Source organism: Lentinus tigrinus, assembly GCF_003813185.1.
Source record: "Lentinus tigrinus ALCF2SS1-7 unplaced genomic scaffold L226scaffold_6, whole genome shotgun sequence".
NCBI classification, from domain to species: Eukaryota; Fungi; Basidiomycota; class Agaricomycetes; order Polyporales; family Polyporaceae; genus Lentinus; species Lentinus tigrinus.
The window spans coordinates 1416941-1444438 of NW_027137915.1; the positions used below are offsets into that span (position 1 = coordinate 1416941).

At 55.2% G+C, this 27498-nt stretch overlaps 14 protein-coding genes and 1 non-coding gene across 15 annotated transcripts; 8 read left to right on the forward strand and 7 right to left on the reverse strand.

Moving 5' to 3' along the window:
• Positions 1 to 31: 31 nt before the first annotated feature.
• L226DRAFT_482687 (uncharacterized protein) lies at positions 32 to 1367 on the forward strand. The gene is made up of 2 exons (XM_067676982.1): positions 32 to 369; positions 473 to 1367. Exons 1-2 carry the CDS (start codon positions 83 to 85, stop codon positions 1203 to 1205), a joined length of 1020 nt encoding a protein of 339 aa, XP_067538468.1. The 5' UTR covers positions 32 to 82; the 3' UTR covers positions 1206 to 1367.
• On the reverse strand, positions 1336 to 2960 carry L226DRAFT_544313 (Metallo-dependent hydrolase; the record flags this gene model as incomplete). Its single annotated transcript, XM_067682265.1, has 5 exons — positions 1336 to 1505; positions 1558 to 1999; positions 2051 to 2414; positions 2489 to 2828; positions 2888 to 2960. 5 exons carry the CDS (start codon positions 2958 to 2960, stop codon positions 1336 to 1338), a joined length of 1389 nt encoding a protein of 462 aa, XP_067538469.1.
• Positions 2961 to 3168: 208 nt separating this feature from the next.
• Positions 3169 to 4285, forward strand: L226DRAFT_504395 (Emopamil-binding protein). Its single transcript, XM_067677984.1, has 6 exons — positions 3169 to 3331; positions 3391 to 3493; positions 3546 to 3729; positions 3789 to 3873; positions 3943 to 3956; positions 4017 to 4285. The coding sequence occupies exons 1-6, from the start codon at positions 3185 to 3187 to the stop codon at positions 4114 to 4116; spliced, it is 633 nt and encodes a 210-aa protein (XP_067538470.1). The 5' UTR covers positions 3169 to 3184; the 3' UTR covers positions 4117 to 4285.
• A 522-nt stretch (positions 4286 to 4807) lies between these two features.
• Positions 4808 to 6520, forward strand: L226DRAFT_568883 (kinase-like protein; the record flags this gene model as incomplete). Its single annotated transcript, XM_067684220.1, has 6 exons — positions 4808 to 5052; positions 5117 to 5415; positions 5479 to 5706; positions 5766 to 5908; positions 5964 to 6105; positions 6168 to 6520. 6 exons carry the CDS (start codon positions 4808 to 4810, stop codon positions 6518 to 6520), a joined length of 1410 nt encoding a protein of 469 aa, XP_067538471.1.
• Positions 6521 to 6591: 71 nt separating this feature from the next.
• On the reverse strand, positions 6592 to 8204 carry L226DRAFT_611087 (uncharacterized protein). The gene is made up of 3 exons (XM_067686238.1): positions 7989 to 8204; positions 7617 to 7938; positions 6592 to 7553 (listed from the first exon to the last, which is right to left on the reverse strand). Exons 1-3 carry the CDS (start codon positions 8177 to 8179, stop codon positions 6642 to 6644), a joined length of 1425 nt encoding a protein of 474 aa, XP_067538472.1. The 5' UTR covers positions 8180 to 8204; the 3' UTR covers positions 6592 to 6641.
• A 78-nt stretch (positions 8205 to 8282) lies between these two features.
• Positions 8283 to 9552, reverse strand: L226DRAFT_482695 (YjeF N-terminal domain-like protein). The gene is made up of 7 exons (XM_067676983.1): positions 9477 to 9552; positions 9364 to 9411; positions 9167 to 9302; positions 9073 to 9110; positions 8976 to 8999; positions 8559 to 8905; positions 8283 to 8507 (listed from the first exon to the last, which is right to left on the reverse strand). The coding sequence occupies exons 1-7, from the start codon at positions 9513 to 9515 to the stop codon at positions 8411 to 8413; spliced, it is 729 nt and encodes a 242-aa protein (XP_067538473.1). The 5' UTR covers positions 9516 to 9552; the 3' UTR covers positions 8283 to 8410.
• A 139-nt stretch (positions 9553 to 9691) lies between these two features.
• On the reverse strand, positions 9692 to 11080 carry L226DRAFT_611089 (uncharacterized protein; the record flags this gene model as incomplete). Its single annotated transcript, XM_067686239.1, has 4 exons — positions 9692 to 9706; positions 9760 to 10636; positions 10700 to 10942; positions 10992 to 11080. The coding sequence occupies 3 exons, from the start codon at positions 11078 to 11080 to the stop codon at positions 10045 to 10047; spliced, it is 924 nt and encodes a 307-aa protein (XP_067538474.1). The 3' UTR covers positions 9692 to 9706; positions 9760 to 10044.
• A 175-nt stretch (positions 11081 to 11255) lies between these two features.
• Positions 11256 to 13071, reverse strand: L226DRAFT_568887 (heme peroxidase; the record flags this gene model as incomplete). The annotated part of the gene is made up of 6 exons (XM_067684221.1): positions 11256 to 11456; positions 11977 to 12363; positions 12441 to 12735; positions 12801 to 12879; positions 12926 to 12967; positions 13017 to 13071. The coding sequence occupies 6 exons, from the start codon at positions 13069 to 13071 to the stop codon at positions 11256 to 11258; spliced, it is 1059 nt and encodes a 352-aa protein (XP_067538475.1).
• Positions 13072 to 13734: 663 nt separating this feature from the next.
• L226DRAFT_532666 (uncharacterized protein) lies at positions 13735 to 15609 on the forward strand (the record flags this gene model as incomplete). Its single annotated transcript, XM_067680306.1, has 3 exons — positions 13735 to 14330; positions 14393 to 14573; positions 14677 to 15609. Coding segments are annotated over 3 exons (1376 nt in total), but the record flags the coding sequence as incomplete, so codon positions are not given.
• A 7-nt stretch (positions 15610 to 15616) lies between these two features.
• L226DRAFT_335511 (peptidase S28) lies at positions 15617 to 18188 on the forward strand. Its single transcript, XM_067674034.1, has 12 exons — positions 15617 to 16135; positions 16207 to 16214; positions 16283 to 16325; positions 16396 to 16510; positions 16568 to 16646; positions 16711 to 16913; positions 16974 to 17186; positions 17252 to 17392; positions 17452 to 17529; positions 17590 to 17704; positions 17755 to 17841; positions 17913 to 18188. The coding sequence occupies exons 1-12, from the start codon at positions 15678 to 15680 to the stop codon at positions 18059 to 18061; spliced, it is 1689 nt and encodes a 562-aa protein (XP_067538477.1). The 5' UTR covers positions 15617 to 15677; the 3' UTR covers positions 18062 to 18188.
• A 126-nt stretch (positions 18189 to 18314) lies between these two features.
• L226DRAFT_568890 (NAD-dependent deacetylase sirtuin-2) lies at positions 18315 to 19923 on the forward strand (the record flags this gene model as incomplete). The annotated part of the gene is made up of 7 exons (XM_067684222.1): positions 18315 to 18431; positions 18490 to 18499; positions 18560 to 18607; positions 18668 to 18675; positions 18737 to 18815; positions 18868 to 19184; positions 19255 to 19923. 7 exons carry the CDS (start codon positions 18315 to 18317, stop codon positions 19921 to 19923), a joined length of 1248 nt encoding a protein of 415 aa, XP_067538478.1.
• Positions 19924 to 20208: 285 nt separating this feature from the next.
• On the forward strand, positions 20209 to 22461 carry L226DRAFT_532668 (DHS-like NAD/FAD-binding domain-containing protein). Its single transcript, XM_067680307.1, has 8 exons — positions 20209 to 20436; positions 20579 to 20767; positions 20841 to 20850; positions 20903 to 20950; positions 21003 to 21010; positions 21067 to 21145; positions 21224 to 21546; positions 21623 to 22461. The coding sequence occupies exons 2-8, from the start codon at positions 20645 to 20647 to the stop codon at positions 22277 to 22279; spliced, it is 1248 nt and encodes a 415-aa protein (XP_067538479.1). The 5' UTR covers positions 20209 to 20436; positions 20579 to 20644; the 3' UTR covers positions 22280 to 22461.
• On the reverse strand, positions 22266 to 23829 carry L226DRAFT_482714 (alpha/beta-hydrolase). The gene is made up of 3 exons (XM_067676984.1): positions 23524 to 23829; positions 23168 to 23469; positions 22266 to 23117 (listed from the first exon to the last, which is right to left on the reverse strand). Exons 1-3 carry the CDS (start codon positions 23711 to 23713, stop codon positions 22488 to 22490), a joined length of 1122 nt encoding a protein of 373 aa, XP_067538480.1. The 5' UTR covers positions 23714 to 23829; the 3' UTR covers positions 22266 to 22487.
• A 72-nt stretch (positions 23830 to 23901) lies between these two features.
• On the forward strand, positions 23902 to 27227 carry L226DRAFT_532671 (uncharacterized protein). Its single transcript, XM_067680308.1, has 18 exons — positions 23902 to 24047; positions 24113 to 24182; positions 24236 to 24313; positions 24364 to 24428; positions 24479 to 24558; positions 24612 to 25021; positions 25084 to 25162; positions 25219 to 25285; positions 25335 to 25390; positions 25441 to 25584; positions 25640 to 25806; positions 25864 to 26003; positions 26058 to 26180; positions 26233 to 26318; positions 26374 to 26543; positions 26599 to 26775; positions 26834 to 26904; positions 26975 to 27227. Exons 1-18 carry the CDS (start codon positions 23943 to 23945, stop codon positions 27149 to 27151), a joined length of 2265 nt encoding a protein of 754 aa, XP_067538481.1. The 5' UTR covers positions 23902 to 23942; the 3' UTR covers positions 27152 to 27227.
• A 103-nt stretch (positions 27228 to 27330) lies between these two features.
• L226DRAFT_t67 lies at positions 27331 to 27409 on the reverse strand. The gene has a single exon. It is a non-coding gene; the product is annotated as a tRNA-Thr (tRNA).
• Positions 27410 to 27498: the final 89 nt, after the last annotated feature.

The following is a 27498-nucleotide window of genomic DNA, read 5'->3' on the forward strand; positions in this document are numbered from 1 at the left end:
GGCGGTTACCGCCACCCGCCTTCCTTTACCTCCTACCTCCACGAGCCTCCACATCCACATCAACAGACACGACGCCGGACGTATGCTCCCCGCCTCACGGGCCACAATTCCATCCAAGCAGCGCGGAGAACCGTGGTTCGAGGACGGTAATGTCATTGTCCTCACTGAAGACACCGCCTCCGATGTTACCGTCGCATTCAAGGTGCACCGCGGCGTGCTAGCACGACACTCCGAGGTCTTCCAGTCGATGTTTGAGCTCCCCCCACCTACGGCGGAAGATGTGGAGGTTGCGGATGGGTGCCAGGTCGTGCGGATGTACGACAGGCCGACGGAGTTGAGCGCACTCATCCGCGCACTGTACGACGGAGCGTGAGTCTCACCCCGCACGCGGTGCGTCGCACGCATCTCCCGTATGTTCACGTTGTAACGATCGTCCTTGTCCCTGCTGCCCTTGTCTATTGCCTGTCGATAGGTCCTTCCAGCACCAGAGCATACAAGACTTCTACTACATCGCGGGGATCCTCCGGCTAGCGACGAAGTACTTCATCGCACACCTACGACGGCAGGCCATCCGGCATCTCCTCGATACATGGCCACATACGTTACAGGGGCATGATCGGTTCATTGACCGAGCGATGAAATCCCCGCTCGTTGGCGATCTCACCTACCCTTATGTCCACCCATTGCATGTCCTCAACCTCGCACGCGAGACGCATGTCAACATCGTCGTCCCCTCCGCGCTGTACTTCCTCTCCCTATACCAACTCCCCGACATCCTCCGTGCGGATCATCCAAAGTTGCAGGTCGAGCACCCCTCACGTCCCTCCAGTCAGCTCTCGGCACGCGACCTGCAGGATTATACGCTCATGTACCAGCATCGGATAGACGTCATCTTAGACTTCATCCGACAGAACTGCTGCGAGAGGGCAACCACAAAGGGATGCTCTGGCCAGCCAGGACTGTGTCAGAAGGCATTCTATAGACTGGGATCGCGGCTATCGCGTTCCTGGGTCGTGCGGACAGGGCCGCTCACCTACACGGTGCAGGTCATCGATGAGTTGGCAGAGGATCCGAATGTATGCACGCAATGCCGGAGGACATTCAAGAGAGACGTGCTTGCTCTCAGAGAGAAGATATGGGCGGAGCTTCCTGGGATCATCGGGCTGCCGTCATGGAAGGAGTTGGAGAAGATGGACATGAGCTGATTACAGATGCGGACTCTTTCCCCACTTACCAGTTTTATTCTATGCGGATCTCTTCTTTTGTGGTTGGCATCGTGATATCAGGAGGAATAGTGTATTGTACATTCGGGTTACAGCATATGCGATTGCTTCTTTAATGACGGCTGATAGTCCTACCTTGCACCCACATCTCCTTACGATTTCGCAGGTCACCGATGCACCACCATTTCTCGAGTGTCTCTAGGGTCAGTCCGTCTGGTCGGGGATCTTGAAAGAAGTCGAGGCCGCCAGTGCCCTCTCCGGTGGCAGCGTCAAAGACTTGTACTAGCCAAGTTCTGAGCAAACAAGAACGGCCGGATGCCGAAGTATCACTCACTGCACTGTGCATCAAACGGTGCACCAACAACGAACGATCCGCTTCCCATCGCAAGGTTCAGCGCCTCGGCGCCCCCCTTAGTAGCAAGATAGAGGGCTTCCTTCCAATTGACCGATAGGACTTTGTCTTCCTGCTCGGTGTGGTCGCCAGCTGCCTGATAGTGCCCGCTGATCCGTGCACCTTCGCGCATGCGCGATACAGCGACGCTCTGCCGCATAGCGTTCATGATGTCGATAGAGTACCCACCCGCGATGTCCGTCCCAAGCCCGACTCGCACACCTACGTCGAGGGCCTCACGTAGGCGGAAGGGCTGGGCAGAAAAGTAGGCGTTCGAAAGTGGACAATGGGCCACAGCAGTGCCTGTTTTTGCAAGGCGAGCTAGGGTTGGTGGGGCGAGGAAGGTGCAATGGGCTTGTACAGTGCGCGGCGTGAGGAGGTTGCTCTGTAGACATTAACATTGAGCAATAGGCCGGTGAGTGCGCCCAAGACTCACCTGTGCGAACAGGTCCATATCGTCCACCTTACGCTCAGAAAGAACGTGTTGGATCTGATCATGGGCCTCCGCCATATGACTCTGGATACGGAGATCCTTCTCCGCAGAGAGCAACCCCAGCCCTGCCAGAAGCTCGTTTGAGCAGGTGGGTATGAATCGTGGGGTGATGACAGGCTCTACAAGTCGCTCATGCGCCGGCAAGCTTGCAGATACATCCAGACAGCGATCACAGAAAGAACGAGCAGCCTCCAATGACGCATTGGTAGAGGGCTCCACATAGGTCGGACGAGAGGATATATCCATCGATAGCTTGCCTACGAAGGCGCGTATCCCTGCCTCTCGCATGACACGAGCGAGGATCAGACTGCACAGTGAGGATATTATCAAGATGTCAAGCCACCGACTAACAATATGTAGCAATGTAGCAAATCCACTTACTTAGTCTCGGCTTTGATCGTGCCAAAAAGCAGCACCGCGCCAGTGCCATGTTCAATCAGACGAGCCGCGAGCCGTCTGTATACCGACTCTGCGAGCTGCGGCTTGGAGTCGAGACTCTCTTCCGCTTTGAATGCGTACTCGTTCAGCCATTCCATCAACGGTAGATGGAGGCCTGTGCCCTGGTACATGAACTGGGGCGCGTGAAGATGTAGGTCGCAGAAGGTCGGGAGAAGAAACGATCCCTGGGGTATGATGATTGGGTCCTCATGCATCAGTATCGAGAGTGAGTCCGCGTGTGATGCGTGCGCAAGGTGGTCGACATATCCTCGACTATCCACACCTGCAACACGCATGCCAATGTGTAAGCGCATACAATCGTTGAAGGAGATTTACACATACGAAGTAGATAGTTTCGCATTATAGCCACCTCACCCAAACTCGGACAATGTACAAGATCTCCCTTGATGAGCATGCTGTGATAGGTGAACGTCCTAGCAGGGATCAGTGAGATGATGGTAACGAGCAAGTTGCAGGAGTTCACGAATCGGGCAAGGCCCGGCAACTTCAAGCGCGTCGGATCCCTCGCGGTACGGAACTTGACGCGTCGTACATGTGACCGTGCGACGGTTTCCCCGCATCTCAACGCCGTGCTTCTCGTCGACACGGTCGAGGCTGCTGCACTCACGGCCTACCACCATGTCGACTGCACCCCCAATCTTCACCGCGACCTCGGCATACTCACTCGCATTTGTTGCGACCGTAGGTTTGGCCGCACACATAGCCGCGAAGGTCCTTCTCCCCAAGAATGCGACCTGGCAGGATCGGTTCACGTTCGTCTGGCTGGTGCGTGTCTTCACGACTTGTATGCAGTGACATCCCTCATAGTCTTGCCTGATACATAGGCATTTGATGGAATCATTCACTATACGCTGGAGGCGTCGTTTGTCTACTATTCCATGTTTGGCCGGCAGGTAAACACGAGCTCGGGACCCATGGCACAGATGTGTACGTTCCCAGCTGTGCCTTGCTCGTGCGAAGATACTGACGCTCCTCGCAGGGAAGGAGTATGCGCTCGCTGACTTCCGCTGGGGCGTGTCGGACCCTACGGTCGTGTCCCTTGAGCTCCTTACCGTGTTCGGCGTGGGCACAATGTGCTTCTACGTCCTCAAACAACTCGTGCAGGGTGACCCCGCGCGCCACTACTGGATCATCGTCCTCAGCACATCGGAAATATATGGAGGGTACGTTGAGTCATCGCTCTTCCTAACTCGCGAACCATGACACGCGTGGCTTTCTGTAGGTGGATGACTTTCTGCCCAGAGTGGCTCACTGGTAGCCCCAACCTCGAGACGGGGAATTTCCTCTACCTCTGGGTATACCTCTTTGTGAGTAGTACACCTTGGTCTGTGCATGATCAGCTCCCTGACCACTCACCTACTGTTTCTCATCCATAGTTCATGAACGTCATGTAAGCCATCCTCATACTAATAGCACCCCTTCTTCGTATCGCTGACTTGGATCTATGCAGCTGGGTGGTCATTCCCTTCTGGCTGATGTACGACTCCTATGGCCACATCGCGAAGTCACTCCGGATTGCACAGGCAACCGCCAAGGCCAAAAAGAACTGAGAACTTCCACCTTAGCAGTTCTCTCTGTGGTTCAGTACTCTGGTATCGTGCGTCTTGCTTTCTAGTTGGCAATCTTGGCGTACCCATGTAGAGTACCCGTACGATGCTTCATCCAAAAAACATCAGTACAAGTAGGCGTCCGCGACACCGTCATCTGAAGTCTGAACGCGTAACCACTGCTAAAGTTCACTCAGACGTATGCGAACTCCAGCGAGTCTTAATCGATTAACCAGCTCCCCAGCTTCACTGTCCCGGCGTCCACGAGGGCTGCAGCCTGCAAGTTGGCAACAGCAGGGCCCAACACTGCAACCAACGCATCCTTTCCTCCGAGCCAATATTTTGCGGAAATTTAGGGTCATTCAGTTCCATGAGGTTCGATAGGATAAGTTTCTGAAGCGGGAAAACTTGGCGATAAGGCCCATTTGTGCAGGTAAGAAAGACTAATAAGCCTTTCATGGCAATATAAGGGGGTTACAGGCAAAGTACTTACTAAAGCAAATTGCTTACTTTCAACAATCCGATTTTTACGCCTTCGCTATCTGCGGAAAGGATGCTTTCTTTGCAGTGCAAGCAGCCTCGGTGTGGAACCGGTGTTCGGCCCGGCAAATGCCGGTTCATCAGTAAAAGTTAAAACCATGCCCCTGGTCCCCCGGTCCGATGCTCCTCTTCGTCTACTCTTGCAGATAAAAGCATGGACAGTTCCTGTACGTTCGCCCCTACTTGTTTATTCTTTGAGAATGAGACCCTCCAAGAGCCGCTCGATCGCTATCGACGAGGATATTTGCATCCTGTCGCTATCACAAACATCATTCGCCCCGACCCTTCCACCTCCGCATCTCGCTGTCAGGCTGCGCCCAGTGGTTATCGCATACTGCACAAGCTTGGTAAGGGAGGAGAGGCCACCATCTGGCTTGCTCAGGAGGTAGATCGTCTTGAGTGAGTGCATCTGCATGCTGTTGCAAGCGACTACTAATTACTCACTGTCATTCGGGCCCCTCAGTTGTCTAGTAGCTCTCAAGATCTTCTCTGCCCACTGCTCCTCGGGTGGAGAGCGTGAGGCTCGTGCTCTCAGAGCTTGCAAGACATCTCCAAACACACCTGGTTCCCGGAATGTATTATCCCTACTGGACGACTTCACCTTCACCGGCCCGAATGGTGCTCACAAGGTACATGTTACCGAGGTGGTTATGCCTATGAAGACATTGTACCCTGTACTGCCCGCCCGTTCGAAGAAGCAAATTGCGATGGACATCACCCGTGGACTTGCGCACGTACACCGCTCTGGCTTCATACATGGTGGTACGTTTTGACTTTGAATTGATGCATGTTCTACTGACTGACTTCGCTCAGATATACATATAGGCAATATCGGATGCGCCATGCCCTCTGCGTTCACTGAGAAAGAAGTTGTGTATACAATGTCAATGCTGGACCAGTACGACGTGACGATGGTGGTACCGGATGATCCAGCACTTCATAGTTCCTCCCTCCCTCCTTACCTTCTCAGCCCATGCGACCTACTTCAGGCCTATAAATACTATGGCGGCCTAGAAGCGCATCAGGCTGCAAGGTTGTTGGACTTTGGGAACGGTAAGTCCCTTCCTGCCCTACTCGACTGTGGTTCATGACGTTCATGTTGTCGATTGAAGCTCGGCAAGTTGGAGAGGACAAAGGTACCGATGACATCCGTTGGGTGTGTCCACCGCCAGAGGCCTCCTTCGCGTACTTTGGATGTGGTGGGCTGGAGGTGCTCCCCACTATGAAGGGTGACATATGGTGTCTGGGCGCTCTGGTAAGTCCTCAGTTTACTCCTCGCGCGTTGCATAAGGTTCACAAGGCAAATGAAGATGCTGAGGCTTTTCACTGGAGAGGCCATCGTCCATGATTCAACCTGTGCATGCCTACTTCGGCAGGCAAAGTTTGAGGGAGTCATTCCTCCTGCCTGGCGTGAGTACTGGGATAAAAACGAGTTCCTGCGGAAGTATAGCGGTATGTGTCGTCCTTCAGCGATCATAAGAGACTGCTTGAGCATTTACTCACCATCAACACAGATCGAGTCACACCGGAGAATGCACACGCTGGATGGTCCCGACGGCGCGATGAATTCATACAGGAGAACCCTGACGTTGATGCGGCTGAGGTTGATCTCCTCATCTCGTTGATACGTTGGATGCTCGCGACAGATCCCGACGTCCGCCCATCTGCAGACGAAGTTCTTGCTCACCCTTGGTTTGCTGAGGACGCTGCAATGCTTGTCGCAAGTCACGCTGATTCCACCCCTACCATGGTGCAGGATGAACACACCCCGGGTGTCGACGCTACCACGTACCTTGATCGCAGCGGCACGCACATCCTGTCTGCCATGTACTCGTACGGTGTTTCGTCCAAAAACAATTCCACATAGTACAACATAGACCGAGTAGGCACGGAGTCCGCGACTCCATCATCTCAGGTCTCAACGCGTAAATGCTAAGTACAGATCACTCAAGACGTATGCGAACTGCAACAGAAGCATCGAGTCTTAATCAGCTCCCCAACTTCACTGTCCCAGCGTACGCCGCCATCCCGGCCGCCTTCCACATGTCCCCGTCCGCTTTCTGCATCAACTCGCGCCACCTGTCCACATACGGCCTCAGTTCCCTCTCCAGCCGCGCATCGCCCTTCAACCACTGCTGCTGGTCCGCAAACACCGGGCGATACCGTCGGCGCGGCACCTCGGGCTCTTCGCGCACGGTGGGCAACGTCATCCTCTTGCGCGGTGTCGAGGGCGCGCTCCCCGTGTGCGAGCGTGATGAGCGGACGGAGCGGTTCGAATGTGTCGAGGACGGCTCTGAGGGAAGTGTCCGTGGGCGGCGGGGCGTCGAGGGGCCCGCACCCATGGACAACATAGAACCCTCCTCTGCCTCTCGTCTAGCGCGAATCGCCGCAATGCCCGCGAGACGCGTGGACGAGCGTGGGGTCGCGGGTGTCGCAGCTAGGGGTGTGGTGAGGGCTTTGATGGGAGAGGAGAACTTCTGCCGCTTCGAGGGCGTGGCGAGCGCGTCGAACTCTTCTTCGTCTTCCTCGGCTATGGGGCCATCGAACGCGACTTTGCGCTTGTGGCTTGGGGTCTTGGTGGGGGAGAGGTCTGCGCTGGGCGCGCGAAGGACAGACTTGGACGGAGATCGCGTAAGGGAGCGCGAGCGCGACGGTGTAAGTGCAGGAGGGGGCAGTGGTGGGGGGATGGAAGTATCTTTGGTCGTAGGCTGCTTCGTGGGTGAGGTAGTCGCCGTTCTTGGGAGTTTGCCGATAGAGGACTGAGCTCTGAGCGAAGTAATGTCATCCTTGATGGCCTTCTCCACGCTCTTACACACTTCGTGCAATGCTTCCGTGATCTCTTCGAACCGGTCCTTCGAGACGTGGTACTTCTCTCGCAACTCGTCCATATCGAATTTCTTCTGCATGTCCGCCCCATATTGAGACGTCTTTCCAGCAGCAGTAGAGTAGGAATAGACACGTACTCCCATTATCCGGAGTGTCCAACAAAACACTGCGACGGTAATCGCGTCATACGCCTTCGCAAGCCGCCTCCGCATCTCCGGGTTCTGCATGAGTGTGATCTCCGCCTGTTTCATCCAGTCTATGACCAAAGCCTTCTTGCCGAGTTTGTACCCAACCACTAGATCCTGGTACGACACATTCCTTGCTGCCTTCCTCGGGGACGTAGCGGCCTCGGCTGCCGCCAGTGCGGAACGGACGGTCTTGAGAGTGGTTTTGAATAGGCTCGGCTTGAGACACGACGCGGTCTGCGCCATTTTCTCCGAGATATTAACCTCGCCCAGCCTACACAAGTTAAAGCGCGTCTGACGCGTCAAGAAATGAACAGAACTCACTTTTCGGCAGCAATGTACGCGCAAATGGCAGGCAGCCCCGTCGCACCCTCTCCAAGAGCATATCCCGATCCCGGTCCAGTCTTGAGCTTCGCGGTGTGTAGTATAGCTTTTGCCTTGTTAAAAGTATCAACGTTTACTTTTCCATCCTCGGAGCAGAGTCGCTCTAGCAGAGAGTCGTGCTGTCTAGACATGGTGAAGGAGGAAGAGGGGATGGTTGAGACCAGGTTGAGACACAAGAGCGTCAAGCGCGCATGACGATGCGATCGCGACGCGTCTGTGGCTGCACGCGTCAGTGCGGGGTTCGACTCCCGGGCATGCAAGGAGCCCTATAATTCTGAAGATACAAGTACATTTTCCCTGGTTCTACGATTGTTTCTCTTTACATCCCTCCTGCATACAATATATGCACGTGGAAATACTCCTCACAACTTCTGAGCATCGTCTGCTCGCGGTAGCTCAACGATCTGAGAGAAGCCAGGGTACTCCGGCAGGTTGAGTTGGAACTTCTCCTCCATCGTCCTGTACCAACATCAGCATCATCCCAGCTCCCCAAATGTAAGCAGCACGCACTTGGGGACAAACCGCCCTCCGAGGAAGTGCCTCCCCTTGAACGACCGCACGCCCTCCTTCGGCGCGGTCAGGCTTATCAAGACGTCCGGGTCGAGCGCGAGCGCATCCACCTTGCCCTCGTCGACATTCCAGCCAGAAGGTACGTCCACGGACACGATGGGCAGCCCCGAATTTGCGATGAGGGAGAGAGCCGCGTCAAACGGTGCGCGGACGGGGGGCTTGAACGAAAAGCCAAAGATCGCGTCGAGGATGACGTCCGACGAGGCAAGCGCGGACTTGAGGGACTGGGTGTCGTTGGAGGGCTCGAGGGTCTCGATCTTCATGTTGACACACTGGGCTTTCAGGCGCTGGGTAGAAGGGGGCGTTGGCCATCTGCCGGGAGGAGGAGAGAGATGTGGACATGCAGGTTTCGCTCACCTGGTAGATCTCCTTCGACCCGGGCTACAAGAACAAAAGTTCCATCATGTCGTATATGAATGCAATCGAAGGGATGGGGGCTCGCAAACATGCGTACCTTAGGCATATAAATAGTCGGCTTGTATCCAAACATTCCTGCAGCATGTCCATTCATCTGCGCATTCACTATCGTAAGATTGTCATGCACGCACCTAAGTGCCGAGCAGCAACCAAGCCATCCCCTCCCTGGTTCCCAGGTCCACAGCAAACCAACACCCGTGGGTACTTGTCCTTCCAGTAAACCGTTGCAAGAGTCTGAGCGCAGGCAAGCCCTGCGAGTTCCATCAACTATAAAGCAGTTCTATGTCAGTTTTTGACCATTGTCCTCGTCGTAGGCTTCGAAGCGAACCTGATCAAGGCTGAACGCCCCGACCGCGCCCATAAGCTCCTCGTCAATCTGGACTCGGGGTCGTCGTGTGAGCTCTGCCCTTCATATCATATCAAAGTGACAATGGCGTTTACTTGATGGGCAAGCTTCGAAGTAAGATATCGCATAGCCATGGTGTGTGGACGAGAGTGAGTCGGGGGGAGCCCGGAGAGGATACGAACTTGAAGTGAGCCTGGACGGCGATCGCTCAGATGACATCATGGGACATTCCGGCCCGGGCCCTAGGTGACAATGATATTCATAATGCAAGTTCACGAAGACTTCGCCACTCGGAACATTTGGCATTGGGACATAGCAAGTACAGGTATACATGGCAAGTGGCATATGGCATAAAAAGAACTGATCACAATGTAGTAGGCAGTAGGAGAGACCCCACGAGCGCGAGAGAGCAGGAGGAGCGAGGTCGCGGCACTACGAAGCTCCACAAAGACCCTGTCAGAAGCGACCCCCCTTCTGGGACGCAAGAGCCTTGTGGAAAGCTCTTCGCATGCGATCGTCGTCACTGCCTGCTTCCACCAACCCAAGGAACAGAGAAAGCAAGGAGGGCAAGACACAGAAGCCGCACTGATGTAGGACCACCACGCACATCAGTGATTCCCCGAATTTCTTTGTGGACTTAGCCGTCCTATCATATATCCCCCCTCAGTACTCGTCACAGGTGGCCTCTAGAACACAGTGAAGATGGCACAAGCTAGCATCCCCCTCGCAGGCAGGGGTCTTCGTACCGCCTTCGTACCGCCAACCGTTGGTCAGGAAGAGACCGATGAGTCTAGCGTCTTCGAGACGCTGCCTATCATTTGCAGAGACGGAGAGACCTGGCCAAATGGCTCGGTACAGCTCGTCGTAGAACAGGTCGCGGAGCTCGCGGTGGTTGGCGTGGTACCTGTGGGAGTAGTCGGTCTTGGCGATCCCGAGAATGTTTTCGACGGCACCGAGCGACATGCCAAACGGGCCGACTTCTGTGCCCGCCCAATCGACCACGCCTGTCAACGCGCCCGTCTGCGGGTCCGCGTGGATGTTGTTCTCCAGCAGGTCGATGTGGTTGGGCACGAGAGGCCAGCCATCGGCCAAGAGATGCGGGAGACGTTCAATGAGTCCCCTCAGCACGGGACGGAAACGCTCTGGCAGTCCCCCCGAGAGTCGCGTGAGATCGGACAAGTACTCCGTGTACAGCGATTTGCGGTCCGGCACCGGCATCGCCTTGGGCGTGTTGTGCCACGGTGAGGCGAAGAAGCTGGGTTGGCATGGAGTTCTATAAGATACCATTCTAAGTACTAGGTGAGTTAGACAAACTTACCGGGCATAATCAGTCAGTGTTCGGCGTAGGAGGTAGCAGTCCTTCGCATAGAGACTGGCCCGGGCAAGATACATGGAAACGCCTCCCACATTTCGCATCGTGTAGACGTGGAGGTTCAGCAGTTTGCCCGAGTCCTTGTGCCACGGCATATAGCCGTCGTAGGCCTTCTCGACGTGATGGAGGAACTCTAGGTCGAGGGCGGCAGACGAAATCTCCGCCGACGACGGTATAGCTGCTCCCGCCCTGGACGGGCGTGGCCGTCGGAAGCTCGCCCGTCAGATTTGCAGCGTACTGGTCGCATTGGTCCTGACTGGGACGACCACTTGCTGTAAAGAAGTTCTTCACCTGATATCTGGTGAGGGCTGAGATCGTGCTCTCCATGGCTGCGGTGCGAAGTGATTGACGACGGCCTGGCGAGAGCTGTTTCTGTGGTTGGCCGCTGCCTGTGCCGCAGAAGATGAAGAGGAAGAAAGACAAGGCTTGGGAGGTCAGCGGTCGGTTGTTATATATTAGTAGGTAGGTACGTAAGATTGCGGGGTGGCTGGGGACCGCCAGGCTATGTCAAGGCTATGGTGATGTTCGTGATGAGCGTCGACGGCCATACGGTGCGTGTGGTAGCTTTGCTGGCGTAGCTCGCCCAGTGACGGTAGTGGTTCGACGGCAAGTTGATGTGCATGTCGATGAGGTTGTTCGCCAAGTTTGCGTCAGCGAGTACTCGAAAATTCTGCTCGCTGTCCTCGCCCAAGATCTCCAGGTACTGGTGTCATCATGTCAGCGACCCTCATATCAAAGCGACGATGGTGTTTACTTGATGAGCAAGCTTTGAAGTGAGATATCGTACAGCCATGGTGTGCGTCTTTGGACGGCGGCGTCGCTGGGATACACGGTTTGGTATGGCATGTAAAGTTCTCCTAATCACTCCTTCCGTAAAATTATAACTAGCAGAAATACTGGAGACCAGTCAGTGTGTCTTCACTAGCTTTCGCTGGAAGGGCTACGGAATCGCCGTGGAATCGTTACTGTGTTTTGGCCTATTATCGAAGTTCACGAGAACTTTGGGATCCGAATGTATTCAACACTTGGCATTGGAAGACATAACAAGTACAGGCATACATGACAAGCCGCACAAAAAAAGAATTCATAAGAACTAGCAATGTATGTAGTAAGCAGGAGACCTCATGAGCGCGAGAGATCAGGAGGAGCGAGGTCGCGGCACTACATCCAAGGTCACTGTCAAAAGCGAACCCACTTATGCCAGGACACGAAGAGAGACTGACTGAACGCTCGACGCTGCTAGTGCTAAAGCCTGCCGGATAGCTTGCGGTCTTGTTCCAAGGCGGGGGTACAGGAATGACATGAGAGCAGTCGACCAAGTCCTCCATCCTGTGTCCTAGCGTCGCGACCTTGATCATCGCCTTGCGGAAAGCGCTTCGCATGCGATCGTCGTGACCTGATTCCAGCAACCCGAGGAACATCGGTGTGAAGAGAGAGCAAGGAGGGCAAGACACAGAAGCCGCACCGATGTAGGACTGCCACGCACATGCAGTGTCGGGATGCCGTGCTATCGCCGCGTCCGAGGAGAGCCTAAAGACGTCCTTAGTCGCCGACAGGGCCTCTCCTGAATGGGGCGCCTTCCGAGGATACACGGTGCCTTTCAGAAGCACCTATGACGCCCAGAACAGCACGTCAGTTAGCCGACCGCGACATCTCAGTCTGCACGACTGAGTGGTCGATAGTATACCTCAAGGTAGAACTGTGAGTCGAATGCGCCCGGGGTGCTGTCAAGGGGTGTATCATTAGCTGCGGGATCGATCGTGTGCTCTCTTCCGACGGAGTGGGCGCCGAGGAGAATGACTGTGTCTTCCGCGGAGAAGCCTGCGTCCTGCATCCGAGAAAGGGTTGCCTGAGCTGTGTCCGTGGGCCCAGGGATGAGCTTTGGAGGCGCTGGGGCAGTAGCTTCAGGGCGCCCGGCGAAGAATTCAAGGCGAGTTGCCCCAGGACAGTTTGAGAATCCGACTGCACCGGCGAATTGGATGCTAGCGAAGCCCGCCAGACAAGCTGAGATCCTGTAAACAGACGCAGAGACGCAAGCTGTCCTCACATGTCGCCATAGCTGACGTCGTAATGATCAGCGATGTGCTTGAGGGAATTTATGATGTCGTGCAAGCCCTTGTTCGCAGCTGTTCCAAAGTCAGATGTAGGCGATAGACCACAGTATCAATGCACGGTCTGTAAGCTCCAAGTCAGAGAACTTGATCAAGCTACCATCTGCACACACGTCAGCGATCCGTGCGGCAGATAGGTGAGTTCATATGACCTGCACCGCCGCCTCTGTATGGACCAGGAGTAAGTGACGATGAGAGCTGCCACATGACAGAGATACACATACCCGGCTGACCCAGAGGCCCACAGTGCCGAGGAGCGACCTATAGCATCGTGGAAGGTGATCCGCAGGCTTTGTCGTGCATGATCGTTGCACCGTCCTTGCTCGAAGCTATGTGGAACTTATAAGGTTGTTGTCACGAAGACGGCAGAAGCGTATGCACAGGTTGGCTTGCAGATCCTCAAGAACCTAGTATAGTGAGCGCGAATGAGCTTGGGAACGGCGGTTATGGCTGTTTTTCGCTTCACATGATGCCACTTGCGACACTGGGGAAACAGAGGCCCGTGATCAACGATGAGGTGGAAGGTTAGAGGGATGTGCTTACGGTAGACTCGTTTCCTCCTGCAGGCACCGAGGCTATGGATTTGGGGTTGCAACCGACAGTTTCAATGCGACTGTCTAGGATAGCTCCGGACCGAACCGACCTGCATGCGTGAGAACGGCGCATATAGCGAGCCAAAGGAAAGCATATGGACACTGCATTTGTGGTCTAGGCTGTTCCTGAGAAGAGAAGGACGTGCTGCTGGTCGTGTGGTGGTCGAAGGCTGTGGGGCAGTACCGGCGGAGTCCCCCCAACAGGTTCAACGAAGGCCAGAAGCCGGCTGGAGACTAGTATATAGGCAGAGGTGGTGGCCGTCGGAGACCAAGCGCAGGATGGAGAAGACGCGACTGAAGCGGACGCAGTTTAGGGCGGGCCTTTTCGCGTCATCTCCGCCAACCGACCTGCAATTGGGCGTCTGCCTCGGGCCCGCACCACTGGGCCCGTTCTCGCTCCCGGACCCGCTGCCTCCTCTTGACCTTGACCTCGACGCCGAGTTTCGTCTCCACGCCCTCCACCTCGCCCGCTCCCTCGACGCGCACTCCATTCTACCCCGCATTCCAGCCATGCCCGGGCGGCATTACTCCAAGTTTATCCCACCCAGCCTGGCCATGAGCGAGCTCGAGTGCCAGAAACTCGACAACGACGCTACCGACATGCTCATCGACAAATGGCTCGAGCGGCCTCATCGCCCCGACTCCTACTACGACTGGTTTCAGCGCGTGCGCGAGCGCAAGCACCTGGCCAACGCCAACGCCCGGCGCGACCAGGTTCTTCTCTGGAACAAGGGTGTATTCGTCCCCGAGAACATCTTCACCCGCACTGTCGACACCGGCCGACTTATACCCCTTGACCGCACTTGGGTCACACATGTCTACCACCACCGCTCTATGAAGCGGCTCACGATGATGCCTGTGATATTCAGCATGGTGCGTGTCGCGTTCAACCATGTTGCTCGAGCCACCAAAATTTACAACCATCCCGCCTCTAGCTCCCAGAGTTGATGCTTCTCCGAGGCATGCATGATCGCGGTTGCGACGAAATCTACGTCATCGTAACGGATCTCAAGAGACACGAGATGGATCAAGTGACAGAGTACTTCCAGTATGTCTGCCAGAATACCGCGCAAGGATTTTGCAAGCCCAGCGTAGAGCAAAAGATCAATCACGATTGTGAGTGTCTCACTTGCCCTCCTACCCAACCCTTCATCTACTCGATCTCCAAGAACGACCTCTGGGTACAGCTACGGAGCATTGTCCTGATGCACGTTCCTAGACATCCTGCTCAACAACGCGCTTGACCGCCGTACCCCTTGTTTCCCACAAATCGACCTCACCCTCCGCGCTATTCTCCATGAGAAGCGTCCCCCCTTCATCGTGCTCTTTTCGCACCAGACCATGTCCTACTCTCAGATTCTCTTCGCCCATCCCACATTCGTCCCCTCCCACGACATGTACCACGACTTCCCGAGCGGCTGCCCGAACCCCGGATGCACAGACAATTGCTGCGAGCTTATTCGGTTCCCCAAGCAGGGTCCCGAGAACGCGGCAGTGCTCTCCCCGAGTTCGAAGAAGAAGGTCCGGTACCGGTATGGGCGACGGGCGCGTCCGAAGGAGATGTGCAACTGGATCGAGTGCGACGTCTGCTTCTCCGACGAGCGCGACATTCTGCCCTTGAGCGGGTCCGAGGGCAGCAGCGAAGGCAGCGTTGAGGGCAGTGACCTCGGCTCCGAGTGCAGTGCCGGGAGCAACAAGGCTTTCACCGGTCTTGTTTGCAGCCGCTGCAAGCTCGTCAAGTACTGCTCTGCCGACCACCAGCGCCGCGACTGGGAAGAACACAAGCGCGTGTGCGCGAAGCCCCTTGGCGAGTCGTAATGGCTTGGTTGCGAGCTCGGACTGGCAGCGAAGGATATGTCGTGCGTGTGTGTTCTCGGACTGCATGGTTTCTGTTCATTGTTGTGCCCGATATGCCTGATTTTGTAGCAGTGTACTTGTCTTCCGGGGTACCAGTCGATATGTATCCGTATCTATTCACGAGTACACATGAACCACGTTACGTCTCTCGATCTCCTTTACATTTATGACACTCCATGTAGCCAGTCTCGTCAGTCCGGTCCTCTAACTACTGTTGTAATTCTCTCTATGTCCTCGTATGTCATGCGCACGTGACGGACGCGTCTCACGCCGTCGCGTCGCCGGTTTCCCTCACTTGCGACCCAGTGGGAACTGCTTCAGTCACTGCTTGTCTCCCGACTACCACCGGCACTGCCGACAACTATGGCGAGAAAGCGCGTTCTTCTCGCTTTACTCTCGTGCTTTGCCGAGTTCGCTGTATGCGGTGGCATCGACCAGATCCGTCTCTTGGGCCCACAGGCAGTCAATCTCTGGAAACTCGAGGCCGCACGCACCCGCTCCCAGGCTCAAGGCACACTCTTCGTCCAGGACGGAGAAGGCACGCTTTATGCTCATGACAGCCAACGCAAGCTAGCGGAGGAGTTCCCCGAAAAGTGGTTCGAGCAGCCTCTGGACCATTTCGCGAAGGCGAACGACACGGAGACGTGGAGGCAGCGGTATTGGGTGAACACCCGCCACTACGTCCCTGGGCCCAGCACGCCTGTGTTTGTGCTGGATGGAGGGGAGACATCGGGCGAGGATAGGTTGCCGTTCCTCGATACAGGCATCATGGAGATCCTGGCGAGTGCAACGGGTGGGATTGGGATTGTGTTGGAACATAGGTGCGTAAACCTGGAATTCAGTCTGCAGGTGCATTGTGAGTGCAATTTTATTGATCCTACCCATGCTGCAGATACTACGGTATGTGCGTTGTGCACGTACTCTCCAAGATTAGTGGGTTGAATGTGTGCGTGGCTCCTATACCGCAGGTCAGTCGATGCCGGTCAAGAACCTGACTACGGACTCGCTTCGGTATGTTTCCAATGCTATCTTGTTGCGAGAATGGACTTGATACCAAACTTGCGGACTATGCACTCTACAGCTTCTTGAACAACGCTCAATCCGCGGCGGACTCGGCTCACTTCATGGCCAACGTCAAGTTCGATGGCATTGGCGAAGATCTGACTGCACCCAGTCACCCTTGGATATACTACGGAGTATGTGGAACGCATACATAGGCTCCGGCAGCTGTTTTGCTCACCGCCGATTACCAGGGCTCTTATGCGGGTGCGCGCGCCGCGCATATGAAGGTCCTGTATCCCGACCTTGTCTGGGGCGCAATTTCATCGAGTGGTGAGTGCGCCATCAACCCCATACAACTCGCAGCGTGAGCGCCGTGCTGATAAATATCGCTCAGGCGTCACGCATGCCAGCATCGAGAACTGGGAGTACATGGAGATCATCCGGCGTGCGGCTGATCGCGTCTGCTCGGGAAACCTACAGGTCTCCATCGAGGTCATCGACACGCTCCTCAGCAACCCGCTCACCCGAACCACGATCAAGTCGCTCTTTGGAGTTGCTGCACTCGAACACGACGAAGACTTCGCGTCGCTCATCGAGGTTCGTCTGTCAGCTCGTTCCGGCTGATCTATGGACCATTGACTTTGTTGACGTCGACAGAGCCCTCTCGGGTACTGGCAAGCCCGGAACTGGGACCCAGAAGTCGGGAGCCCGGGCTGGGACACCTTCTGTGCGGCGCTCAATGGAAAGTTCGAGCCTGAGGACCCCGACATGGGCGTGGTCTCGTACGACGAAGGCCTCGACATGGTGATCATTGAGGGTGATCTTATGGTTCCTGTCCCCGTGTACAACTACGCGAAGTACATCAAAGCTGTAAGTGCCGCAGAGTGTATCGTGTCTCCCCGCCTTCCCACTGACATGAATTGCTTTTGTGATAGAATGTCGTCAGCTTGTGTCCGGGTGACGCTGTGGAAGAATGCTTTGGCACTTACGATGACAGCAAGTTCCACGATACAGGCCTCGATCAAATCTGGAGGTTGTGGCTATTCCAAGTCTGCACTGAGTGGGGATACTTCTCGGTGCGTCGCGGCTCAAACTCTGTACCGTTCGGCGCGCCGATAGTGATAGCGCTGTCTAGACCGCTCCTCCGAAGGGCCACCCTCGCATTGTCTCTCGTCTCCTGACGCTCGAGTACGAGTCGAAGATCTGCCGCCAGGTACGTCACACTCTCTCGCATTCTGTGGGAATACCTGACACAGGTCTTCCTGGTTGACAGGCGTACCTACCAGGCAAGCACTTTGCCGTGCCTGCGCTTCCCAACATCACCGTTGTGAACGCACTTGGTGACTATGACATCGAGGCCGACCGGTTGGCGATCATAGATGGCGAAGGTTAGACATACCATATTGCATCCTCTCATGGATCTGACGTCTTCTGTCAGTTGACCCGTGGAGACCTGTTACTCCGCATAGCGACTATGCTCGCCCTCGCGAAGACACCATCTTGCGACCTTTCAAGGTCATCCGGGGTTCGTCATTATTGTTCTGACTTGTGAGCGTTTTTTTTTTTGGTACTCACGTGAAAACTGCGTTGCGATAGGTGGCGTGCATCACTGGGACGAGAACGGGCGTAGCGACCTACTAGAGGAGCCCCCTCAGATACAGATGATCCACGAAGAGATTGTCGGCTTTGTGACTTCCTGGCTTGAGGACTGGGAGGCAGAGCGCTTCTTGAAGCCAAGGCACTGACTCATCTTGTGTGATGTTCCCTAGCTATGCTTTGATTGGATGGACGGATTTCAAACATTGAGGCGTTGAGTATGATGTGACGTACGGCTAGGCCTAGATTAGACGCCGAGCTCCTAGGCTCCGACTCGGCCGCTTTTTCCGGCATTCTCGACTTGCAACAGAACCCTGCAAGAACTCTCCCATAGACCATATATACCGAGGGCACAGGATCGGAGCTGCGCATTTGTAACCTGCTAACAACCACATTAGACTCATGGGTAACGAATTTTCCACCCCATATGAGGGACCTACGGAGCTCCTCGAAGGCAGGGACATCCCGTCCATTGCCAAGTATATGAAGTCGGACTTGTGCAAGAAGGTGTTTGTCATGGTGCGTCATTCCCATGTTGCTGAAGATATCGAGATGGTACTGATAAGACGACGAGCAGCTTGGCGCGGGTAAGCTTCATCAGCACCAGATGCTGCAAGTTTGCAGCTAATATCGCTCGTCGGCCACAGGCGTCAGCACAGCTGCTGGTATTCCCGACTTCAGATCTCCTGAGACAGGTGTGCTGCTAATTTTGTTTGCATGAACAGTGACATGAGCTTATAGTTCTTGTACTTTAGGTCTCTACGTGCGTCTCGCATGCCATGGAACGAGAGACTACGCGTTTCTGACATTGTGCTTCTATATAGTCCAACCTACAGAGGCTGAATCTCCCATACCCAGAAGCGGTATTTGAGATCAGCTACTTCCGCGAGAACCCTCTTCCTTGTCAGTTCCTTGCATCTATCCATATTCTCACTCTGACGTATCCACGCTGCAGTCTACACCCTCGCGCGCGAACTTTACCCCGGCCGCTTCCGCCCCACACTCACGCACACCTTTGTGAAGGTCCTCGCTGATCATTCATACCTCGACACATGCTTCACGCAGAACATCGACACCCTCGAGCGCCAAGCCCATGTCCCGGGCGAGAAGATCGTTGAGGCGCACGGCAGCTTCGCCGACCAGCACTGTATCGATTGCCACGCCCGCTACGACGGCGCCAAGATGAAGGCGGCTGTCGAGAACGGGGACATTGTACGCTGCGAAGAATGCGACGGACTGGTCAAGCCTGACATCGTCTTCTTCGGCGAATCGGTGCGCGCGTTTTATGCCACACGTTCCGGACACGCGGAGGCTGATGATTATCGCACATCGCACTTTTTAGTTGCCGCCGTTGTTCCAGAGGATGATCCCCAGATTGCGAGAGGCAGATCTGCTGTTCGTCATCGGGACATCACTGAAGGTACACCCGTTCGCGTCCCTCACCAGCCTCGTGCCCGAGAGCTGCCCACGCGTCCTGATCAACATGGAGTCTGCGGGGGACATCGGATCGAGGCCGGATGACGTCGTCCTTCTCGGACGGTGTGACGAGGTAATCAGAGAGCTCGCGCGGGAGCTCGGATGGGAAGAGGAACTAGACCGCGAATGGGGCAAAACCGAGATCCTTGTTCCGCTCGAGGCGCTTCGGAAGGGGGAGGCTAGGGTTGAGGAGAAGGTCTCAGCGGAGAGGGAGGAAGCAGTGGCAGCGAAGCACGCCGAACCCGAGGCCGCTGGAGTGGAGGCTGCTGTGGAGGAAGAGGAGAAGCGGGTGGAGGCGGAGGTCGAGGAGCTGACGGAGATGATTGAGAAGGCTTTGGAACTCTCGGAGACGCTGTCTGGTGAGCCATCGGACACGAAGGCTGAAGAGACGAAGTCCCCAGAGACGTCCGCGCCTGGACCCACCCTCGCGACTGGTGCCCCTGTGGCGTCACCACCCGGGAAGTTGGACGAGAGGGCAAGTCCCGACCCAGAGCCTCCGAAGGAGCAGCAGCTCAAGGAGAAGGAGAAGCTGTAAAGGACCACAAACGTGTAGTCCTGAGGACTTCAGCATCAGCTACGCATGTACACTAACCCTGTAAAACAGTCCGACTGCCCCATCGTCATTTGCCATCATTCTGATGGCCCCATCGTCAGTCATCGGACCCCCGTGGGCATTGAAATCGTGGCCTCCCGGCGGTCGTGCGACCCACATCACAGGCCGCGGGATGCCGAAATGGTACCATTCCATCCCAGCGCATCCCGACAAAACCCCCGGGAGAGACGTTCACAGGGCTTCGCCTATGTCATAACACATGTGAGAGCGTGCAGTGATTGGTTACCTTCATTAGTCTAGCCGTCGTGTTTGGCAGACGACAGAGGGTTCTAGTAATCACCACCACCCCGCCGCGGTGCGCAGGCCTCGCGGTCGCGTCCGCACGGTCCACGACAACCACCCTTCGGGCAGTCGAGACTCCCTCCTCGCAAGCCTAACCTCATTGAAATCAGTCACTTTGGCTACCGCCCACGACACCGCCCAATTCGCTGCCAGGTTCGAACCTTCTAAGTTCTCGGCCGCTTCGTGTCCGCCCGGGAAGCATCGGTGGTTCGCTGGCAGCCTTTATACCGAGCTCCCCCCGGCGTGCACCGCGTCCTCTGTTTCCCTCGGTTCATCTGACGCATAGAACGTGCAGGATCTGTACTGATATTTCACAAGAGCTCAAACGACCTAGCAAGATAGCATGACTTTCAATTCAGCAATGGACGACCCGGATGAGCTACTGATGCTCTACGATGGGCCGACGGCAGTCCTCAAGGACAGAGACATAGCTTCGGTTGCCAAATACATGAAGTCCCCGCAATGCAAACAGGTTTTCGTGATGGTAGGCCTTGCTCACATTGTAGTTGCGATGCCGTCATGACTCGTATGCTGATTATCATGGAGGTACCTTCCAGCTCGGTGCAGGTGAGCTGGTCATGCGAGCACGATGATCCAAGTCCACTGACAACGTCGATAGGTGTGAGCACGGCAGCCGGCATCCCCGACTTCAGGTCTCCTAGGACGGGTGCGTGAGATTCGACCATGATGTGTGCTGACCTGGTGCTGAATCCTTTCAGGTTTATATGTATGCCAGCGTTGCTCTTGCTAGCAGGAATGCAATTATTAACTCACTCCGTACAGGCAAGACTAGCGAAGCTGAACCTACCGTATCCTCGAGCTGTCTTCGAGCTGAACTACTTTCGCTTCAACCCCATTCCCTGTAGGTTTGCTTTGAGATATCACTCCATGACATCGAGCTAACCGGCCAACGGTCAATCATGGCCACCATGGAACACAGTCTACACGCTGACCCGCGAGCTCTACCCCGGCCGCTACCGACCAACGCTAACACACACCTTCGTAAAGCTCCTCTCCGACGGCGGCTTGCTACACACATGCTTTACGCAGAACATTGATACTCTCGAACGGCAGGCCGGCATCCCCGCTGACAAGCTCGTGGAGGCCCACGGAAGCTTCGCGTCCCAGCACTGCATTGACTGCAAGAAGGAGTACGACTCAGCGCGGATGCGCGAGTTAGTCGAGAAGGGAGAGGTTGTCCGCTGCGATAACGAGTCGTGCGCGGGTCTCGTCAAGCCAGACATAGTGTTCTTCGGCGAATCGGTAAGCATGGTTTTAGATTGGGTTCAAACTCACCATTGAGGCTAGAGACTCTGACACGCAACTCATTCACTCATAGTTCCCAGAGCTCCTCTCCCAGTCGATCCCGAAGATCGGCACTGCAGACCTGCTCTTCGTTATCGGCACATCGCTGACCGTGCAGCCATTTGCCAAGCTCGCGTCCATGGCGCCCGAGTCATGCCCGCGAGTGCTCATCAACCTCGACTTCGCCGGCGACATCGGCACGCGCGCGGACGACGTACTTCTCTTGGGCAAGTGCGACGCGATCATCCGCGATCTCTGCCGGGAGCTTGGGTGGGAGGAGACACTGGATCGCGAGTGGGCAAAGACGGAAATCCCCGGTTCCCCGTCGCCCGTAACGAGCTCTCTGCCGCCAGAGAGCATGTACAGGACCAATGGGCTCTTCGACGCGGTCCCACCGCACGAGCAGGTCGAGATCGGGTCGACGTCGAACGGGACGAGCACGCCGACAGCTGCGGAGTGGCAGGAGAAGCTCGATGCGGCCGAGTCGCTGACGGAGCGGCTGAGGGTGGCACTGGAGTGCTCGGAGAAGGTGGTCCCGCTGTTGGAGGAGACAGCTGTCACTTTCGCGGCTCGCACGTTGAGTGCAGAAGAGATCTTGTTGGCATCAGGGGCGGTCGACGACGAGCCATCGATGGATGAGCCGCACTTCATGGTCGCGCCGGCTGCCATAGCAGTGGAGGGGAAGTCATAGGGTTAGTGGTATGGTGGATACTGGGTGCATAGGATCGGGATTTGGGTTGTCCCTTGGACTGTTTTCCGTGCTCTCTGCTGATTTCTTGCTAGGTATCGTTTTGCATGGCTCTGTGTAACATATACATCGTCATTGTCCCCTCTATGGTCGTTACATCTATATGCATAGTGTCTTTCTGGGCATGATCGTCATACATCGGGGTCAGCCCTCACCTAGAGATGTGTGCCTTCAGGAACTCCAGGGCCTGATCGAACAACCCTCCAGCGCCTCCAAACTCTTGTTCTGCATCCGGCTCGTAATCGAAGGAGTGTTCCTTGCCCTCTACAATCTTCAGCTCTGCATGAATTCCTGCATTCTCCAGGAGCCGATGCATGTTCTTGGACTCTCGGACCCATACTGCAGAATCGACGGAGCCGTGCAGGAGGAGTGTGGGAGGGAAAGAGGACACGTCAGCGAATTGAGGAAAGAGGGGTAGATGCTCAGTTGGGATTGAGCTGCGATACTTCTCGGCGCCGGTGTCTGAGTAGTTCGGGTCTTCCGAGAGCAGTCCGTCCTGTGAGAGGAGATCGCGCAGAGTGACACTCAAGCTGGGCTGGTGAGAGCCGGTGAAGTAGTCCAGATAGGTACCGGTCTGGAGATAGAGTCGGCCGAGCAGCATTCTAGGATTAGCAGGGAAGTTGGGTATGTGGTGTGTAGGGGGATGATAAGCCAGCGGAGAATCGTTGACGACAGGAGACTTGCGACAAGCAGGATATAAGTACTTGGCGAAGTCCTTGGGGTCCAAGATCTCGCGTCCTCGGAGGAAGGGGGAGGTCTTGTGGTCGAGGTACATCCATGTCTTGATGCGATGAGCGTGCAATATTCGGAAAGGAGTGATAGTAGACTCACCAACATGTCGCCGCCCATCCCGTAGAGCGACAGGGCCACCTTGGGTTTCGGGGACACGTACAGAGCCGCGTAATACACACACATACTGCCCGCGCTGCTTCCTGCTACCGCCAGAGCACTTGGATCTAGCTCGAAGGACGAACTCCCCTCCGCCTCACATGCGTCGCGTATCTTCTGGTTGGCCTCAAGCTCCAGGAAACGGAAGAGAGCCTTGACATCGTTGAGAATGTCGCGACCAGTGGCAGGTGTCAAGAGAGTGTAATCAGCCGATACGAATGCCATTCCAGACGATGTCACGCGTTCTGGGTTGAATCAGGGAAAAACATCCAGGAGCGGATTGACATGCGGAGACGTACTGTGCAGCCAAGTGGGAAACCAGCTCCGTCTATTGCCAACCGTGAGGGAGCCACCATGGAAGTACACCACCGCAGGACATGGCGAGGTAGCTGTAGTAGCTTGTGGTCTCGAAGGCGGATAGATGTCGACGTGGATAGGCTGATGGCCTAAGTCGTGCTTGTAGACAAACGTTAGGCTACTCGGAGGCATCTCGCGCGTTCTCAGTATGAAGCTGATGGAGCACAAGCAGTAACTGATGCGTCTATATTGAGCGAGTGAGAGGAGTCCTAAGGTGCAAAGTCTAGGGAGGCCGTGGCGGTTGGTGGTCAGGAGGGTCGGCGTCTACTCACGACGCGACGCGACATGGACGCGTTCCTCAGAGGCTCAGCCACCCACCACGATCATCACTCTCTCCTGTTCTTCAAAGTCCTAGGGCGTCATGGCACATATCCTTGAAATGCAGGTCCAGAGCAAGTGGAACAATTCGTTCACGCGTCTTAACAGAGGGGAACCGGGAATCGCTGGGCTGCTTTCGTTCAGCCAGGTCCGCCACTTCTGTTCGTGCAGTCTGAACAAAACTCATAGTCTCATGGTCACTGAATTTCACAGGCATGGAAGACTGCAACTGGCTTTCTCTACCCTCGAGACTTGAATGATCCTGCACCTCGTCCGGAGTATAGTGAGTTCGGAAACTCTGTCGGGTGGCGACCTGAGTGCTGAGTGGTGTCCAAGGCATACACGAAGTGCGGACGTCCTTTGAGTTGCTGAGCAAGGCGAAGATGCTACCGCTGCTGATGGAAAACTTCCTTGGTGAGTGTTGTCCCCCAATTTCAGAAGGCCGCACTCATGTCGCCTCCTAGAGGATATGCGGAAGCAACAGCACCTCATTGAGCGTGATATACACAAGTATATGGCTGAGTACGAGGTGCGTCGACTATGATCTATCATAAACTGCTACTCAGTGAGGACGAGTAGGAGACGGATACCCCGGATGCCATCGCAAGGATGCTATTCAGGCTTGTGGAGTGGTACAAGGCATGGTCACCTATCCCAGAGTAAGCCCAACCAGACGGATAGTCGAGACTGCTCCTGATCACCTTTACCGCAGACTAGGTTCCATCCTCCTCTCTGCATATACACTAGCCTTCCAAACTCACATATACTCGACATTTCCGCCGTCGTTCTCGCGTGGCTTCAAGCAACTCATCGCATCTACGTTCTCGTTGGTGAACGCGTCTTGCCCACCACCTTGGGCGCTTCCCGCAGATCCTCAACCATCAACTTCTGCAGCCCCTGCCCGTCCAGATTTGCCCCTGTGGTCTGCGTGCGAGGCGCTTGGCCTGCTTGATCGGTACGAGTCACTCATCGCTAGTGTGTGCTATGAGTACATCGAAGCGCATGTCATGGAAACATGTGCGAAGAAGTGGGAAGAATCCATGTTGACATACCTGAGGGAATGGATGGCCGAGAAAGTCGTACCATGGATGGTAATGCCGTATGCAAGAGGAGCACGGACTGGTGGGCGATTCACTGATGCTGTCGCCAGCGCACAAATTCAATGATGCCATCCACCTCTACAGCGGAAGAAGCTCGCCAAATGCTGCAGGGCGTTGGTTCGAGGTTTGATTACCATGTGTGCAAGACATTGTGTGACCTTCGGTAGGTACTCGCCCCGAGATTGGAATGCCAGCATTCTCTGATTCTGCTTGCTTCAGACTACAAGAAATCTTCGACATCATTGTCGATTTTCCTGACTCCCAGCCCGCACTGGAAGACCTGAAGGTGGAGACCAATTTGCCACACCCGCAAGCGCATTCTGACTCCTGCGTAGGAATGTCTCATCCGAGTGGACCAGCGCTCTGAGCTGGTACGAACGTTACGGAAAGCGTGGGTACTCCTCCCAACCATAGCTGGCCTATCTTGACGAACCGTTGCAGAAACAAGAAGCGACTTCTGCACCCTGGCGCTGACACGCAAGTCATACTCAATCAATACGTCTCCATAATGCGCTGCCTACGCTTTCTGGACCCACCAGGAGTGTTACTGTACAAAGTGGCCGACCCGATCCGCAAATATCTCAGGTGATTTCGCCGCTAGTTAGTGGTCGAGCTCGCTAATTACAACCACATTGTACAGAGAACGGCCCGACACCATTCGGTGCATTGTTGCCAACCTTGTCGGGGACGGCGAGAGCGAAGACTCAATTGTGGACGAGAACGAGCCTATACAGCCGTTGCAGCAGAGACAAGCTGATGACTATAATGATCCAAACTGGGAGCCTGAGCCCATCGACGCAGGCCCAGGTACCTCGCTCTCAACTTCCGCGATGCTATGTGAGACTCACGTTCTCATTCATGTAGACTTCCGGACGAACAAACCTACCGACGTCATCAGCACGCTGGTCAGCATCTACGACTCGAAAGATCTCTTTGTCAAGGAGCTGCAAGTATTGCTCGCCCAAAGGCTGCTCGCTGTAACGGATGGCAACTATGAGAAGGAGGTGCGTGGTCACGGGAACAGAGAAAAGTTCCGACCTCTGAGCTTGGGGCTCCAGCGTCGGAATATCGAGATCCTGAAGATCCGTTTCGGAGAGGCGGCGTTGCAAGTCTGCGAGGTGATGTTACGAGACATGACCGATTCGAGGCGTATCGACCAGCACGTCCAAGCACAAAAGCCGGTAAGAACCCACGCATGGATGTCCACGGAGTTCAAGCTCATCGCTATGCTAGATGCCTCTCCATCCCACCATCATTTCGCGACACTTCTGGCCGCCGCTGCAAACGAGCAGCTTCAACATGCCCGGCCAGTTCAAGGAGTACGTAGCGTGTCCAGGATCATCATTAACAAGTTATTCACGTGCATGCGTCTAGGATTCAAGATGCGTATGCGAAGGAGTTCCACCAGTTCAAGCCGGACAAGAAGCTCCACTGGCTCCCCCATCTAGGAACGATCAGTTTGGACATCGAGTTGCAGGACCGCACCGTTTCCGCAGAGGTCCCGCCACTGGAGGCCGCCATTATCGAGCACTTCTCGACCAAAGGCAAGCCTTCTATCGGACACTCTGCCTTTGGCGTGTTACTCACAGCTCTGTATAGACACGTGGGGCGTTGCGGACCTAGCAACGGAGATGAAGATTGAACGAGCGGCCGCCCTGAAAGCCATCATGACTTGGGTCGACCTCGGCGTGCTGAAAGAGGAAGACTCGGGAATGTACAAACTGCTTGAAGTAGCGGAGGCAGCTTCTTCGAGTTCAAAGCCCGTTGCACGACCAGGCACGTCCCTCCGAGAATCTTGTCCTCGAATCAATGCTGATGATACTTGCGCTAGCAGTCATAGAGGATCTCCCCTCGGTGCTAACTGTTCAGCAGCAACAGGCAGAACAGATGAAGGTGTTTTGGAAGGTATGTTTTTATGCAAGGTTTGAACGTTTCGAATACTCGCTAAACGATGGATCTGCGAACTCGTGTCCAGTTTATCGAGGGCATGCTCACGAATCTCGGGGCCCTCAGTCTGGTGAGAATCCAGAACATGCTCAAGTTCGCTCCTGGATACGACAGGACGATCGATCAGTTGGCAGAGTTTATGGAAGCTGCACGTCGAGAAGGACTGGTGACGGTGAAGGATGGGGCGTGGAAGCTCCAACGGTGAACCAACTGGCTGCTGGATGTATCGACTCTACATCATGTTCATGTATTAGTACCTCTTGAAAGAGACTTTAACGGATTTCATCTGCATCTTGGGCACCGGCGCTAAAATCCAAGTAGTTAATACAGTGCAACTTGCATGGGTTGAGAACCCTGAGAAAAAAGATAATATCAGATAATAACTGCCTCCTGGCTGGATTGAACAACCGACCTCACCATTCCCCAATACGAGTGGCGCGCTCTACCACTGAGCTAAGAAGGCTTGATGTGGTTCTCGTATTTTAACATTATGTTTTGCATGAACAACATCGAGGAAATGAAACGAATTTGGATCATTGGCAGAGGTTGATA